Source organism: Pipistrellus hanaki (assembly GCF_964339955.1).
Source record: "Pipistrellus hanaki genome assembly, chromosome: X".
Taxonomy (NCBI): domain Eukaryota; kingdom Metazoa; phylum Chordata; class Mammalia; order Chiroptera; family Vespertilionidae; genus Pipistrellus; species Pipistrellus hanaki.
In genome coordinates this window covers 11,109,291-11,126,327 of record NC_140524.1, presented here as the reverse complement: position 1 = coordinate 11,126,327, position 17,037 = coordinate 11,109,291, and the positions used below count along the sequence as shown (strand labels likewise).

General features: G+C 57.4%; 1 protein-coding gene across 2 annotated transcripts in view; it reads left to right on the top strand.

Moving 5' to 3' along the window:
- The window catches only part of ATP2B3 (ATPase plasma membrane Ca2+ transporting 3), a 74,367-nt gene that overhangs the window by 22,806 nt on the left and 34,524 nt on the right, over positions 1-17,037 (top strand). For both annotated transcript variants that reach the window (XM_084871021.1, XM_084871022.1), the window contains exons 4-12: positions 4,625-4,822; positions 5,035-5,292; positions 5,655-5,780; positions 6,414-6,539; positions 9,868-9,909; positions 11,972-12,136; positions 12,438-12,652; positions 13,327-13,569; positions 14,112-14,353. In XM_084871021.1, the coding sequence (XP_084727147.1) occupies positions 4,625-4,822; positions 5,035-5,292; positions 5,655-5,780; positions 6,414-6,539; positions 9,868-9,909; positions 11,972-12,136; positions 12,438-12,652; positions 13,327-13,569; positions 14,112-14,353 (1,615 nt within the window). The remainder of the gene's footprint in view (positions 1-4,624; positions 4,823-5,034; positions 5,293-5,654; positions 5,781-6,413; positions 6,540-9,867; positions 9,910-11,971; positions 12,137-12,437; positions 12,653-13,326; positions 13,570-14,111; positions 14,354-17,037) is intronic.

The following is a 17,037-nucleotide window of genomic DNA, read 5'->3' as shown; positions in this document are numbered from 1 at the left end:
ATGTTTTTATTGATTTCAGAGAGAAAGGAAGGGAGAAGGAGAGAGAGAGAAACATCAATGATGAGAATCATTGATCAGCTGCCTCCTGCACTCTCCCCACTGGGGATCGAGCCTGAAACTCAGGCATGTGGCCTGACCGGGAATCTAACCCATGACCTCTTGGTTCATGGGTCAACACTCAACCACTGAGCCATGCCGGCCGGGCCCTAGAGACACTCTTGACCCTGACCATGCCCTCCCCCGGTGGCCATTTCCCCCTGAGCAGGATCTGGTCTGCTATGAAGTGAGGAGGTCACCCTCTGGGCAACCTGCAGTCTTCAAGGAGCTGTGGCAGGATCCCTGCATCCGCACCTTCATAATGAGTGGCTCCCCACTCTGGTCTCTTCTTCGGAATAATAGAAACGGTGTGACAGAAAAGGAGAAGGGAGGAGACAGCCTGCACGCATGCGGGATGGCTCCTTTCAGTGTTCCAGTACCCCACGTGCTCAGCACTGTGTCCAGTTAATGGGGGCCAGACAAGGAGGAAGAGCTGTAGAGTGGGGCTCTCTGAGGGCTTGGGTTGCAGGAGGCCTCTCCCCGGCGAGGGAGGGCATGGCTTGGGGACAGTGGGGCTTGAGGGGGTGGTGCCCAGAGTGCTAAAGGAGCAAGCCAGAGTCAGCGTAGATCTGAGCAGATGTGCTGCAAGGAGCCTTTGGGAGCCTTGGGTGCATCCTAGAGAAGGTACTAAGCATGAAGGCCTGGCTGCCATTTTGGGTCCCCTCCTCTGCCCTGAGGTCCTCACCTCCCGATCTGAAGGCGATCTTCTGCCCTGCCCTGTTCCAGCCTCCCCCAGAAGCCAGGACCACCAGGAGCCAGGCTGGGTCCCAGGTTCCAAGAGCTGGAGTGTTTACCAGCCCAATGGGTACCTCCCTGGCAGGGATGCTGGGCCAGTGCTGATGGACCTCACAGCTCCCCTCTCAGCCATCACATCAGTCTCCCAGGGCCCTGGCCATCGTCTGTCTCCTGCTCCCTGGTCCCATGTGTCTGTGGTGGCACATGGGCTGGCACTGGGAAGTAGAGATGGCCCACCGGGGAGGAAGCGGGCCGAGGACCAGGTGGGAGGGCGTTCACCTGACCGGGTCAGGAACTCCAAGGTGGGTGGCCTTCCCTGACTTCCTGGGTCTCCCTTGGTTTGCACTGTGAAGAGGTCCAGCCTGACACGGCGTGTCACAGGGGGCAGATGGTTTGACTCAGGGCCAGAGGTTCTCTCGCCTTCCCTCCTCCTTGCCCTCCCCCATGATCTGGGGCCATTTAGCCACAAGAGCTCTGGCCTCCCCCAGATAAAAGGAAGCAGATGGGCTTCAGCTGGCAGTTCTTTCCTCTGCCTGTCAGGCTTTGTTAAATATTTAAAATGTCAAGGCCCCTGGGAACCTGCCTGATTCTGCCCCAGCAGCTCTGGAGCGCACCCGGTGCCTGTGGAGGGGCAGGAACGGAGAAGGGCAGGTGCCCAGGTGGGTGGTCTGTGTCCCGAAGGATGAGTGGTATGACGACCACCAACCCCTCTGCTGTTCAATTCCCCGGAGTCCTCAAGGTCTGGGCGCCAGGATATGGGTGACTGGCCCTCCAGCAAGTGTGGGATCCCGGAACACCTGCTGACTTAGTCCCCCAGTTCTCAGCCAGACCCCCACTCACTCCTGCTCGGTCACAGTGGACTGAACCTGTCTGAGGGGCCAGCTTAGCTGTGCCCCAGGCCCTACACCAAACTCCCACGAAGGTGGGCAGACTGGGATTCTGGCAGAGCGGTGATTTGGGAAAAGTGGGGAGGTGTAGGGTGTATTGCAGGAGGGCACTTTTAGCAAGCCAAGAGAATTCCAGAAGCCAAGGAACTGGGTCTTAGGCCAAGCTCAGTAGTAGGCCTGCTTGGAAGACCTGGGTCCTGGCCCTTCCCCTGTCTGGCCTCCACCAGCAATCATGGGAAGGAGGGGGCGGATTAGCCTGGAGCCACACGATGTGGTCTTAATCCAATTCCAATGGCATCTGGCCTCTGCTCTGGGCAAGGCGCCCAACTGTGTCCATGCCAACCGGCGGCCCCTGTCCCCGAACCCTGGACCTGGGCCGCCCTCAGGGGCCTGCTAGGCCAGGGCATGCTTGGAACCAGAGGGGCTGCAGCTGCCTCCCCACCCCATGACTGCTTCAGCTGTCAGGACCCCTAAGCCCACAGGAAGATCAAGGCCTCCAGCTGGTCTAGGGCAAGAGCGAGAGAAGCGTTGCTGCAGTATCAAGGGCAAACCAAGGCCAAGGGACAGGCTGAGAGGGAAGGAGGGAGGAAGGGAGGGAGGAAGGCAAGGAGGGAGGGAGGGAGCTCCTGGGGACGAGGCCCCCTGAGGGCCCAGCTTCTCTCGGGGACAAGCTGGGTTTGTGGGGCGAGGCTGGCGGGATGTAGATCCATGTGGCGCCACAGGCGATAAGCTCTGGGTGGGGGGTTGTCCCTCTCACGGGCTTCTGATCCATGTCCTTTCCTCGAGCAGGGGGAGGGGAGACCCTGGGTGTGTGTCTGGGAGACCCAGGGTTCAATTCAAATGCCTCCCTGGCCCTGACCACACCTTTTCTATCTCCCGTGGCTCAAGGACACAGGCCCTGGGCAGGAATGGGGCAGAGGCCCTCAAGTGGGTCCCCGGCCCTTAGGAGCTGAGGTCCTGAGCTTCTCCCAGACACCCAACTGGGAAGCTGCAGACTCCAGAAACTTGAGCCACAGCTGGCCCGGCACGATGAGGCCAGGGGGAGAAGGGCAGGGACAGCTGCGGCTCTGCTGGGTGGGGAGGACAGCATGTGGTCACCGCCTCACTCAGGAGACGTGCCAAGCCTGTGCCGGCTGTGGGCTTTCGCCTTATCAGTCCTTCCACCCCGAGGGGCCCCCCACTGCTCATCCCCAGAAGCCTTCTCTCCCTGCCCAGGGCACACCCACCCTACTCCTTCCCCATTCCTTCGGCATCACACTTAGCACTTCCTGGTCCTCAAGTCCTGTGGGGCCTGGACTTATTTGCCTTCCCAAGCTGGCTGGGAACACCCCATGGACTGGGACCTGGCCTTTCTGGGCCTCCCCTGTCCCCTGACAGAGACGCTGGGAGTGGCTGCTACTGCAAGTCACCAGCTGTCCACCAGGTGTCAGTGTGGGCCTGGCACTGGGGGAAGAGACTAGAGAGGCTGGGGGACAAGGGCAGGGGTGGGCACAGGAGCACGAGGGACAGATGAGCCTGGGAGGAAGGCGAATCCTGAGGGCTGAGGGTGGGGCCAGAGGACTTCCGTCATCCCATCAGCCTGCCCCTGGGGACAATGGCCAAGTGGGTGTCTGGCCTTGGGAGGCAGTGGCCTGGATGCCAGTCCCACATGGAAACTTTGGATACTTTCAGGCATGAGCCTGAGGCACACACCCAGGGGCCTCTGGACAGGCCCGGGCAGGAAGTGGGGTTTCCCAGGAAGAGAAGTAGGGGTCCAGGTTCCAGATGCCAGGCTAGTAGCCCCTTTGTAGCCCTTAATTCTCAGCCTCTGCATTGACCATGCCCACTCTCCCTCCCTGCCCACACAGCAGCTTGTCCAGGGTGTGGAGGCGCCTCCTAGGGTTCTAGTACCATTGGCTCAGGCCCCTCTCAACTTGTCAGCCCTATGTCATAGTGTCTCGTCTGCTCAGACCACAGGGGCCCCGTTTCCCCAGCCTTCACCCTCCTTGTCCTCTACCTAGTGGCCCCAAAACACCATGGAGTGAATGAGAACCATTGATTGACAAGCCCATTAGCCTTAGAGACATTCCGCAACTGCGTAGTGTGCAGATGCAGTGGGAGTTCTGTCCTGCCCTCCTTGTGACACCCCCCCCCCCAGCTCAGGAATGGAGGCTGGCGCTGCTATGGGGTCTGGAAAAGGCATTGGGAAGCCCGGCCAGTGTTGCTCAGCGGTTGAACATCAATCTGTGAACCAGGAGGTCACGGTTTGATTCCCAGTCAGGGCACATGCCTGGGTTGCAGGCTTGATCCCCAGTGGAGGGCGTGCAGGAGGCAGCTGGTCAATGATTCGCTCTCATCATTGATGTTTCTCTCTCTCTCTCTCTCTCTCTCTCTCTCTCTCTCTCTCTCTCTCTCTTTCTCTCTCCCTCCCTTCCTCTCTCTGAAAACAATTATATATATATATATATATATATATATATATATATATATGCATTAGGAAGGAAGCAGCTGCCTCTGGAGGGCAGGCCATGAGAGCATGGGGTTGGGGGGAGTCTCTGTACCCCACCCAGACATCATGGGTGCCAGGCCCTTGCTCAATGGCATGAGCAAGACTGACAAGATCCCATCATAGTCCCTAGACCTCCCCGGGCACCTCAGGAGGATGGCCCAGCCCTTCCACATGCTTCCACATGCTAGGGGCTCTGCATTGTCTAGTGGCTACATGCCCATGCTATCCAGGCAGCTGGGCACTCCCACATACATGCTCCCACATACATGCCAAGCCAGTGCAGTTTCCACTTTCTGGTGCCTTCGGTCTGGAAGGAGAGACAGGCTTGCCAGGGAGCAGGGGGAGAAGGAGCAGGGACACGTGAGGCAGGGCTGCCGGCCGCCTTCCCATCATGCTCTGCCTCTGCTCTCTGGTGTAGGCCTTGCTGACAACGCCAATGACTTGGAGAAGCGCAGGCAGATCTATGGCCAGAACTTCATCCCTCCCAAGCAGCCCAAGACCTTCCTGCAGCTGGTGTGGGAGGCCCTGCAGGACGTCACCCTCATCATCCTGGAGGTGGCTGCCATCGTGTCCCTGGGCCTCTCATTCTATGCACCCCCCGGAGAGGAGAGCGAAGGTGAGGCAAGGGCCCAGAGGGGAGGGGAGGGGGGCCTGGCAGGAAAGGGCAGGACCAGGACAGCAGCACAGGACAACGGATGGCAGGGACGGGGGAGGATGGAACCTGAAATGAGGGGCGAGGTCATAGGCTGTCCCCACTCCAGCAGCAGGAAGGAGCTGGCTGGGGCAACCCTCCGCCACCTCTGCACTCTCCTCTGTCACCCTACATAGCGTGCGGGAATGTGTCGGCTGGGGCAGAAGATGAAGGGGAGGCCGAAGCTGGCTGGATCGAGGGGGCCGCTATCTTGCTGTCTGTCATCTGCGTGGTGCTGGTCACGGCCTTCAATGATTGGAGCAAGGAGAAGCAGTTCCGAGGCCTGCAGAGCCGTATCGAGCAGGAACAGAAGTTCACGGTCATCCGGAACGGGCAGCTCCTCCAAGTCCCCGTGGCCGCGCTGGTGGTGGGGGACATCGCCCAGGTCAAGTATGGTGAGTGTGCCCGCCATCGCTCACTCTGCAAAAGGAAGCTCAGCTCTCATTTTGGGGATAGTGTGAGCTGGAGGAGACCGCCCCCACCCCCTAGACCTCCATTGCAGACCTCCTCAGGAGTACATGGGCCTCAGCTGTGGGAGGCTGGAGGTGGGGATTGTGGGCAGAAGGCCCCAGGAAACAGGCTGTCCCCACGGCCTGCCAAGGCTTATCTGGGACCCAGACCACAGGGCTTGGGGTAGGTGGGACCCCAGAAAGGAGGAGGCTGGAGGAAGAGGGCTCTGCATCCGAGGCAGGAGGCAGCAGGGTGGAAGGCCGCCTGGACCCATAGCCTGTGGTTCTGGCTGCCTGGCCTGCCTTAGGAGACCTGCTGCCTGCCGACGGCGTGCTCATCCAAGGCAATGACCTCAAAATCGACGAGAGCTCCCTGACCGGAGAGTCCGACCACGTGCGCAAGTCAGCTGACAAAGACCCCATGCTGCTCTCAGGTGAGGCCTCAGGCCACCAACCCAACCTGGGGGAGCTGGGAGGTGGCTGGCCACCAGCACCCAGGAGCCTTGAAAGCCATCAACCCCCACAACCAGCCCCTCTGAGTAGCCCTTCTGGTTAGGGAAGCTAAAGACTTCACCCCCCTCAAGGCCAGAGCAGCCTGTGGGGGGCGTGGTCGTGGTGCTCTGGCCCCAGGGAAGGGCATGGGTCTTTCCAACCCCGGAGGAACAGGATGTCCTGAAGGAAGCCCCAAGAGGTGGGGGCTGACTCTGGGTCATCACAATGCCGTGCTCTAAGCCAGATCCCCAAGAAGAGCCAGTGAGGACAGGGTTCCCTTTCCAGAAGGTTCTGTCTTAGCCCAGTGTTTATCCCAGTGGCAAATGCAGTCCACAACAGGATGGAGAGGCTGGAAATGGGTCTTGCAAGCGGCTCACCCCGGGCCTGTGGGACAGAAGCTGCTCCAAGCAAGGGAAGAGGTTTTGGTCTAGACTTAGGGTCAACACAGCCTCCAGGGGCCTCCAGACGCTGAGTCCTGCTTCTGGGATTCCGGGACAGAACCTGTAGGTGCTGAGCATGCCTCCCATCCGGTGGTGCGAATCTCTGTCTCGGTCTCTCTGTGTTGGCTGTGCCAGGCACTCATGTCATGGAAGGTTCTGGAAGAATGGTGGTGACAGCTGTGGGTGTGAACTCCCAGACAGGCATCATCTTTACCTTGCTTGGAGCTGGCGGAGAGGAGGAGGAGAAGAAGGATAAGAAAGGTAAGGTCATGCAGGCCTCCAGTTCCCAGCACCCATGAGGGGCTAGCCCCCCTTCTACGCAGCTCGCTCGCTCTTCTTTGCCTGCTGCTGGCGGTTCCCCGCTAGCCCATCCCTGGCTCCAGCTCTGGCTCTGGCTCTGGCTCTGGGAGAGACAGCCGTACCCTCTCTTCTGATTTCTTTTGGGATCCTCTCTTCTGGGGCCTTTGCCCCAAAGCCAGCAGGTCAACCCCTCCCCCCAATTCTGTGTAAGAGCAGCTTCCTTCAGATGGCGGTTCCCCAAAGGCATGAGGACATGTGTGCCAGGGTGGGGGAGTGCCCTGCTTGGTAGGAATGGGGTCAGAGTGACAGGATCTTAAGAGAATGCTGCCCACCCTCAGGGGTGCCCAACTACCATAGTAAAGTGCTGAGGGTCCCAGGCCAACATGGAAGCCAGGAAAGGCAGGTCAAGGGGGAGGGCTCCCAAGCAGAAAGCACCCCCCCCCCAAAGGATGCCCAGGTCCAGAGGAAGCTAGATGGGCAGGGGTCCTCCCCGCAAGAAAAAGCAGCGTTAGGGGACAAATGTCTTCTGATAAGCCAGCTCTGTAGCCACCGTGGCCTCCCTGCTGCCTCCTCTTGCCTCTGCTCTGAGCCCCAGGCCTGGCCAGTGTCCCCTCCAGTCCTCAAACAGGGCTCACAGATGCTCTCAGCATCCACCCCGCTGTCTTGGTCCCGCGGGTCCAGATCCTATTCTCTTCCATGACATAGGTCTTCACCTGCTCATGACTCTCAGTGCTGACCTGGGTCTCCTGGTCCTGGGGTCAAAGCAGGTGGGACACAGAGTTTTCTAGATGTGCCTCACCCCTGAGGGATCTACCAGGGCCTCTACCGGAAGAAGGCCCTGCACCATACACATGAAGAGAGCTCTCACTGCAAACCTGCAGCCAGGGCCCCAGTCAGTGAGATGCTGGGGCTGGTGAGCTGGGCATGGATGTAGGGCCAGCAGTCACTGGCCTTACCTCAGTCAGTCAAGGCCACTGTGCCTAAAGAGCATTACGGGGACAGGTCAGCACAAGGAAGGACGTGTTAGTGTCCCCAGCCCTTGGCCACCCTGCTCCTGGAGGTGGTGAGAGAGGAGATGGATGAACTGCCATTGTCTAGAAGCTTCCATGGGCTCTGCCTCCTGGCATTTTCCAGCTCCTGGCTGGCCAGGCCCACCCCTCACAACCACTGGCACCCGTGGACCTTCTTCCATCTTTGCCTGATGGTCCTTCATCAACACCTTGTGGTAGTTAATAGGGCACACTTCTTCCTAGGCCCCCTCTCGTTTGACCTTGACAGAACCCCTCCAGCAACCCCCCAGGTCCCTCCTTGCCCTTCTCCAGCACCTCAGGCTGGGCTACTTAAGAGGAAGAGGGGGCATCTCCACCAGCCAGCTTCCTGAAGAAGGGGGACTCTGAGGGGGGCCTGGAGAGGGAGCAGAGCTGGCCAGGCTCAGGGGAAGGGCAGCAGCACCCAAGAGCCCTCGCTGACATCTCAGCCCAAGGACCACTGTGGAGACAGGGAAGTGGCCACGCCCAGCGCCTCCCCCTGGCCCTCACTGCATCCTGAACGCTCTGCTTCCTGCCCACTTGCTGTCTCCCCACCTGTTTCTTACCTGTTGGTCTTCATTCCTAGCTACCCTTCTCCTCGGGTGCCCTCCTCCCCCTCCTCCTCCCCTCCTTAGGCTTCTGTTCCTCCTAGGCTGAGCTCAGTCTGCCTCTTCCTGCAGCCCTCACCCCAAACTACCCTCCCTCCTTCAAGGGCCTCCCTGGGCCCTGTCTGCAGCCTGGGACCTCTGGGGCCCTTCCCTCTCCACCTCCCCCCCCCCCCCGGGCTTCCAGCAACACTCCCTCATTGTGCTGCCTTGTCACCACATGTCTACAGATGTCTCTCCTCTACCCAGAAGTCTCCACCTCTGAACCCCTGCACCCCCTCAGGGGTCCCAGGCAGAGAGGATCCAACCCACACTCCATCCTGCCCCGCAAGGGGTCTCTCCCTCCTCCCTGGGGCCCCCAGACAAGACCCTACTACCTGGGAGTCACCTGGCACCCTGTGTTCATGGATCCCCAGCCCATGAACAGGTCAGCCCATAAGCCACTTCCACCCCAGGTTAGGTCATCTCTGAATCCAGCCAGCTCACATGTGGCCTCCAGGGGGCGCTGTGGTACAGAGCCCGGCCCCAAGCACAAGGCCAGGCTCCCTCTCCTGTCAGATCTCCTGTGCCTCAGTCCAGAGCCGCAGCCATTGGAAACCGAGGAGCAACCAGTGCTGGTTACCTTGACCTTGGGAATCTGTCACTACACAGCCTCTGGCACCCAGGCTCAGGCTTTATGGTCACAGAGCAGCTTCAGAGAGCTCCTGCATTGGTGTCAGAGTAGATGGCTACAGGGGCTACAGAGGAGGCAGGCTGGGTCCTTGCCCTTGGGTGCACCCACAACCTGAGCCCCCCACTTGGGGTCCAGCCCATTCCATGCCCTAGCTGCTCCCTCCAGCAATAAGGGCCCAGTGCCCAGACTGGCACCTGATCCTGGAAAATTCCTAGGGTTTCCTTTGTCCCTCAAAAGTACACATAGCCCAGCCAGCATAGCTCAGTGGTTGAGTATCGACACTATGAACCAGGAGGTCACGGTTTGATTCCCAGTCAGATCATATGCCCGATTTCGGCCTTGATCCCCAGTGGGGGGCGTGCAGGAAGCAGCCAATCAATGATTCTCTCATTCTCTCATCATTGATGTTTCTCTCTCTCTCCCTCTCAACAAATATATATATTACACATAGAGTTGACTGCAAGCCAAGGTGCAGAGGAAATGGATATGCAGGCCACCAGGGATTAGTAGTCGTCTAGACGCTAGCTAACCTCCTCGTGCTGAGTCAGGGAGCTGCATATTCCTACTGGGGGGCCCTGCTCAAAGTGGCAGAGCTGGGACCATACACCTGACAGCACTCACGCCCCATGGTGACAGCCCTTCCAGAAACCTACTGCCAGCCACACGTGACCCAGGGTCCACTGAGAGCTGGCGTAGGGCTCCCTGGAGGGCTGGGGGTGGGGGGTGTCAAGGCCAGTGAGGAGCCCTGGCTAGGGGTTTCACTCATGAAGCCCAAATGCTTGCAGCGCCCATGTGCCATGTGCTGAAAGGTGGCGAGAGGGCACCACATGAGCCTGGAGAGGACAAGGGCCCTCCTCCCTCTTCTGCCTTCCCCTGTGCTCACCGCTGGACTGTGCACCCCGCTGTCCCGTGTGCATGTGCGTGTGCCAGGGCCATGTGGATGTTCTCAAGTCTCCGTGTCTGTCGTTCCTTTTCCATTGTAGGCAAGCAGCAGGATGGGGCGATGGAGAGTAGCCAGACCAAAGGTAACGCGCGCCCTGCGCTCAGGATGGGGTGGCGGACGGAGGGCACGACTCGGGGTGGGGGGCTGCCCACCTCAAGTTGCAGGAGAAGCACCTGGACACCAGGTGAGTGGGGCAGGGCGGCCCCCTGCAGACCCCGCCAAGAGTGTGCAAGGATCACCTGTGAGCTGGCATTCTGGTGAGGAAACTGAGGCTCAGACAGGGTAATTTGCCCAAAGCCTGAGCCAGGCCCGTGGGTTTCCCAGTTCAGCTGCCATCCAAGGGGCCGAGGCCCACTTTCCTCTCAGCCCACATGCTGGTTGGGAGCTGAGCCTCCATGGCCAGGATGAAGGCTTATCAGTGGTCATTTGTAGGCACTGGGGACCCAAAGGTGGATAAAGCACCACCCCAGTCCTCAGGAAGGTCACTATCCAGATAGAGGGACCAGGAACGTGGGCCTGGCCAGTGTTGCTCAATGGTTGAGCATCAACCCATGAACCAGAAGGTCATTGGTTTGATTCCTAGTCAGGGCACATGCCTGGGTTGTGGGCTTGATCCCCAGTGTGGGGCGTGCAAGAGGCAGCCAATCAATGATTCTCATCCTTGACGTTTCTAGCTCTGTCTCCCTCTCCCTTCCTCTCTGAAATCAATTAAAAAATATTAAAAATGCAGCGCGGGACCCAGGGACCAAGACATTTTGGACAGGGTGACAGCCTGATGACTAGGGTAGAGGGAGGGACTGGGGCAGGGAGTGACAGTCAGTGGGGTACAAGGTTATAGTGGCCTAGCTGGGTAGGGCCTTGAGTGTTGCTGAGGCCACAAGCTCTGGCCTGAGGCTCAGGAAAGAAGAAGCCATGGCTGAGTGGTCTCAGGCAGCCAAGGAAGAAGGAATGAGTGGGAAGACCAGAAGAACAAGGAGCATCTGACACAGCGAAGTGACAGGAGGTGTTCAGAGGCCGTGACAGGAGCACTCAGCGCCCCATTGGGTGGGGACAAGAGCAGTGAAGTGGGGAGATGAGTGGCAGGGTTGGGTGCCCCCTTCGGGTCACTTGAGGCAGTGCAGTTGGAGACCCTCAGGGCACAGAGTGTGTGAGGCCATAGAGGTGATGGAGGCAGGGTAGGGGACATAACACCACCATCGCTACATCAAGGGCAGCAGGGCCACTGGAGGAGCCACGAGGGGGCCGCCTGTTCCAGAGAGAAGGCAGGGAGGTGGCTGGAGGAGAGGAACAAAAGAGTAGTTCCAGCCCTAACAGGTTTGGTTCAGTGGGTAGAGTGTCGGCCCATGGAGTGAAAGGTCCCAGGTTCAATTCTGGTCAAGGGCATGTACCTTGGTTGCGGGCACATCCCCAGTGGGGGATGCGTAGGAGGCAGCTGGTTGATGTTTCTCTCTTATCGATGTTTCTAACTCTCTATCCCTCTTCCTTCCTCTCTGTAAAAAAAATCAATAAAATGTATATATCAATATTTTAAAAAGAGTAGTTCCATGGAGAGAGGGGTAGAAGGTCCAAGGCCCAGGACAACAGCCTCTGGCAACGAGGGAGCGGGTTGAGAGCACGTGAGGTAGTCTGGGTCCTTTTTAGAATATGGGGGGTGGGGGGGAGGCAAGAAAAGGAACAGCCTGAGCAGGGAGCAGAAGAGGAGCATACAGGGGCTTCTGGGCACCCCTGAGCAGAGTGGGGCTTGGACACCGGTGGGCCAATGAGTCAGTCATCTCAGGGTTCTGGAATGTTCCTTGGACCCCAGGCCTCTGCTCTCAGGCACTGAGATTTGGGGTGTTACAGGACTTGCCCCCCTGTCTGTGTGCCCAAGTCACTTGTGCTTGTGTCTGTCCTCCCTCCCCTGTGAGGCCTCAAGAGAACCATCTCCATCCCAGCCAGGAGGGCCTGGGCTGCCCAGGACCGAGGAAGGAGAGGACCAAGTCCCATGCCGAGTCGCACTCAGAAATCGGAGAACTCCCCCCACCCCCACCCCGATCCTGTGTTCTCTGGTCTGGTGTGGCATGTCTTTCCTTGTGAAAGCCCCCTGTAGCTGTCACCCCAGCAGCCAGGCCCTAACCTTGGCTGTGGGGTTCTTCTGTGTACAGCCAAGAAGCAAGATGGGGCAGTTGCCATGGAAATGCAGCCGCTGAAGAGCGCGGAGGGCGGGGAGATGGAGGAGCGGGAGAAGAAGAAGGCCAGTGTGCCCAAGAAGGAGAAGTCGGTCCTGCAGGGCAAGCTCACCAAACTGGCCGTGCAGATCGGAAAAGCAGGTGGGGGCTGCAGAGCCGTGGCCCGGGGCCCCCACGGGTGAGGAGGACACCAGGGCCATGGGGAGCAAGTGGGAAACGGATATGGCAGGTGGGGTGAGCCAGACAGCAGGGGGACAGGCCAGGGGGGTGATGGCCATCAGATTCTAAACCCGCCATAAGGCCTGAGGCAGGGAGCACCTCCCCCAACTCAGCTCAGCTCAGCTTGGCATCAGCTACAGCATCCCTCACTCCTTCCCTTTTGCTCTCTCCCTTTCCTGCCCCTCCCTGCCAATCCCCTCTGTCACCTCTTGTGGCCCTGCAGGGCTGGTGATGTCCGCCATCACCGTCATCATCCTGGTCCTCTACTTCGTGATTGAGACTTTCGTGGTGAAAGGCAAGGTGTGGCAGGCCGAGTGCACGCCGGTCTACGTGCAGTACTTTGTCAAGTTCTTCATCATCGGTGTCACTGTGCTGGTTGTGGCCGTCCCAGAGGGCCTGCCTCTTGCTGTCACCATCTCCTTAGCTTACTCTGTCAAGGTAATCATACGAAACACGGTCGTTGAACTAAGAACCCTGTGAGACCAGGATACAAACCCGAAACTGGGCTGTGAAGCTGGTAAGCACGCTGGACACAGGGAGGACTGGAGGAAGTTTGGGATCCATTGCTCAGGGGCGGAGCGGGGAGGCTAAGCTGGGACCTGGAGCGGAACTTGGCCATCCTTCTCCACCCACCTTCCTGGGTGCAATCACACGAGCCAGGAAGCAGGTGAGCAGTGGGATAGACTTGGCATCTACAGGGTGAGAGCAGGGGGCACAGAGGGGCCAGAGAGTAGACAGGACTGGTGCCACTTGCAAAAGTGGGGGTGAAAGGGGGAGTGATCAGGAGAGATCCCACTGGGAGATAGTGGGTGGCGCAGGGCAGAGATTGGGGAAAGCTTCAGGGCCAGCACATGACTTGAGAGGGCATGTGGTCAGGGGTGTAGTCCTGGGCAGCGGGGAGGCCCTGGGTAAGCTCTGGGGAGAGCAGCTGCCAGAGGCAGCCTCTCAGCCTTCCTGATAGGGTCCTTAGGCCACACCGTAGGTCTGACCGCCACCCTGCAGCTACTGCAAGCTGTGCCTTGGGCGCTGTTGTCAGCCTCCAGTGTGTTAGTGCCACGTGGAAAGCTGGTGGGCCAGAGCAGGGTCACCCAGGATGTCTGTGTCCTTTCCAGAAAATGATGAAGGACAACAATCTGGTCCGACACCTGGACGCCTGTGAGACGATGGGCAACGCCACAGCCATCTGCTCGGACAAGACGGGCACACTCACCACCAACCGTATGACCGTGGTCCAGTCCTACCTCGGGGACACCCACTACAAAGAGATTCCGGCCCCCAGCGCCCTGACCCCCAAGATCCTTGACCTCCTGGTCCACGCCATCTCCATCAACAGTGCCTACACCAGCAAAATACTAGTGAGCCAAGAGCGGGGCTGGGACGAGACAAGGGGTCGGGGGCTCACTGTGCTCTCTGGAACACTTTAAAAAAAAATTGATTTCAGAGAGGAAGGGAGGGAGAGAGAGAGAGAGAAATATCAATGATGAGAGGAAATCATGGACCAGCAGCCTCCTGCACGCCTCCCTACTGGGGATCAAGCTTGCAACCCGGACATGTGCCCTTGACCGGGAATCGAACTAGGACCTCCTGGTTCATGGGTCGATGCTCAACCACTGAGCCACACCGGCCAGGCTTTTGAGCTACAATAATCTCTGGGGTGGTGGTCACCTTTCCTTCATCCCTGGCCCCAGTACTTCCGCCCTCGCTGCTTGTTTTGGAAACCCCTTCCAAGCCCAGTGAGTGGTGTGAAACCTGCCCATCTAGTCCACCCCAAAGGCACTCTTCTGGCTCTCTGCCACCACACCCTAAAGACATGACTATGGCTGCCCTGGGGCCCCAGGGGGAGCAAGGAGGGTGGCCATGGGCCTCCAGTGCCATGCTGCTTTGCCTCTCCTCACAGCCTCCAGAGAAGGAAGGTGCCCTCCCGCGCCAAGTGGGCAACAAGACGGAATGCGCTCTGCTGGGCTTCGTCCTGGACCTGAAGCGGGACTTCCAGCCTGTGCGGGAACGGATTCCGGAAGACAAGCTTTACAAAGTGTACACCTTCAACTCGGTCCGCAAGTCCATGAGCACGGTCATCTGCATGCCGGACGGTGGCTTCCGCCTCTTCAGCAAGGGCGCCTCCGAGATCCTGCTGAAAAAGTGAGGGGGGAAAATAAAAAATTAAATTAAAAAGTGAGGGGGCTGCGGAAGCAAGCCCAGGGCTGGGGGCACCAGAGGCTGGGGGCCGGCTGAAACATACAAGCATTCTGGTATCACTGTTGTGCTGAAATACATTGAGTGGCCACATTACTATGATCTCTGAACGCATAATAATCTGGCCACTCAGTGTATATCCTATATAATAAAAGGCTAATATGCAAATTGTCCCCTTAACCAGGAGTTCGACCAGCAGGCAGCCATGTCCCCTCCCCCTGGCCAGGCTAGCTAGACCTCACCCATGCATGAATTTATGCACTGGGTCTCTAACATCTTATCTAATAAAGAGAGAATATGCAAATTGACCATCACGCCATGAAAAAGATGGCAGTGCCATAGCCACAAGATGGCGGCACCCAATCCCCTCAGCCCTGCCAGAGTCCTCCAGTCCTTTCAGCCCTGTGGAGAGGTGGGGAGGGTGGCAGGCACACAGTGTGGCTAGACTCGCCCTCAGTCCCCCACCACCCAGGGCCAGCCTGTGGCACAGGCAAGCCTCGGATGGTAACTGCCCAGCTGCCCAGGGCTGCCTGAGGATCAGGTAACCAGAGCCGGCCAAGGCTTGTGCTGCCGGCAGTGGCAGCAACAGAGGCGTGATAGGGCATCACCTTCCCCTGATCACTGGGTTACCTCCCGCCCCTGAGGGCTCCCAGATTGTGAGAGGGGGCAGGCCGGGCTGAGGGTCCCCCCTCCAGTACATGAATTTTCATGCACGGGGTCTCTAACATATATATATTTGTGTGTGTGTGTGTGTGTGTGTGTGTGTGTGTGTGTGAATTTATGTATATACATATTTATATATACACATACACATACACACACATACACACACACTGAGTGGCCAGATTATTATGCGTTCGAAGATCATAATAATCTTGTCCACTCAGTGTAGACATACCACCCAATTGGCCCTTTTGATCACTTTAGCAGGGGTGGGGAACCTTTTTTCTGCCAAGGACCATTTGGATATTTATAGCATCATTCGAGGGTCATACAAAATTATCCACTTAAAAATTAGCCTGCATTGCCCAGTTGACATGGTACAGTGGTTGAGCATCAACCCATGAACCAGGAGGTCACTGTTCAATTCCCAGTCAGGGCACATGCCCGGGTTTGGGGCTTGATCCCCAGTGTGGGGCATGCAGGAGGCAGCCCATCAATGATTCTCTCTCATCATTGATGTTTCTGTCTCTTTTTCTCTCTCCCTTCCTCTCTGAAATGAATCAAAATGTGTATTTAAAAAAAAAAATAGCCTGCTGTATTTGATCAGACATTTAATTACATCCCCCCTAATGCCTTGGAAGGGCCAGACCAAATGATTTCATGGGCCTTATATGGCCCGCGGGACAGATGTTCCCCACCCCTGCTTTAAAGTGTCCAGTTCGGTGGAATTAAATGCATCCACAATGGTGTGCACCATTACCACTATGCAGTTGCGGACTATTGTCATCACCCCCAAAGGAAACCCTGTGCTGTAACTCCCATTCCCTCCCCCCCTCTTCCAGCCCCTGGCAACCACTAATCTCTCTGTCTCTATGGCTTTGTCTATTCTGCTCATTTCATGTGAATGGAATCCTACGATCATTTGTGTTTGGCTTCTTTTGCTCAAGTATAATGTTTTCAAGGTTCATCCACATCATAGCATGGATTACTGCTCCGTTCCTTTTTAGAGCTGAATAATATTCCATTGCATAAATAGACTACATTTGGTTTGTCACTAATCCATGACAGACACTGATGCTGTGTCCACCTTTTGGCTACTGCGAATCATGCTGCTCTGAACATTGTTGTACAGTTTGGTTTGAACACATGTTTTCACTTATCTTGGATATAACCCTAGGAGTAGAATCACTGGCTTACATTGTAATTCTGTGATTAGGTTAATGAGAAACCACCATAGTATTTTCCACAGCAGCTGCATCATTTTACATCCCACCAGCAATGCAGGAGGGTTCCGACATCTCATGCTCACCAACTTGTGTTACTTTCCTGTTGTTGTTGTTGTTGTTGTTGTTCTTCTTCTTCTTCTTCTTCTTCTTCTTGTACTTCTTCTCCTCCTCCTCCTCCTCCTCCTCCTCCTCCTCCTTCTCCTTCTCCTCCTCCTTCTCCTCCTCTTCCTCCTTTTCCTCCTCCTCCTCCTCCTCATTGTCATCCTAGGGATGTGAAGGGGGATTTCCTTGTGGTTTTGATTAGTATTTCCCTAAAGACTGGTGATGTTGGTGCCTTTTTAAAAGTATATATATTTTTATTGACTTCAGAGAGGAAGGGAGAGGGAGAAAGAGACAGAAACATCAATGATGAGAGAGAAGCACTGATCAGCTGCCTCCAGCACGCCCCCCACGGGGATTGAGCCCATAACCCAGGCATGTGCCCTGACTGGGAACTGAACCATGACCTCCTGGTTCATAGGTCGATGCTCAATCACTGAGCCATGCCGGTTGGGCACCTATAGAGCCACCTTCTAAGATGAGATCTTTCTGTGCCTCTGTGCACATAGCCAGCCTTCCAAGGCCTTCAGGATGTAGTCCTCAGGAGGACGTCCGGGGCTCCCAGAACCTGTAGGACGACCAAAAGCCTCCCACACACACACTGGCTGTGTCCTGACCTCTGCTGACCACTACCCCACCCAA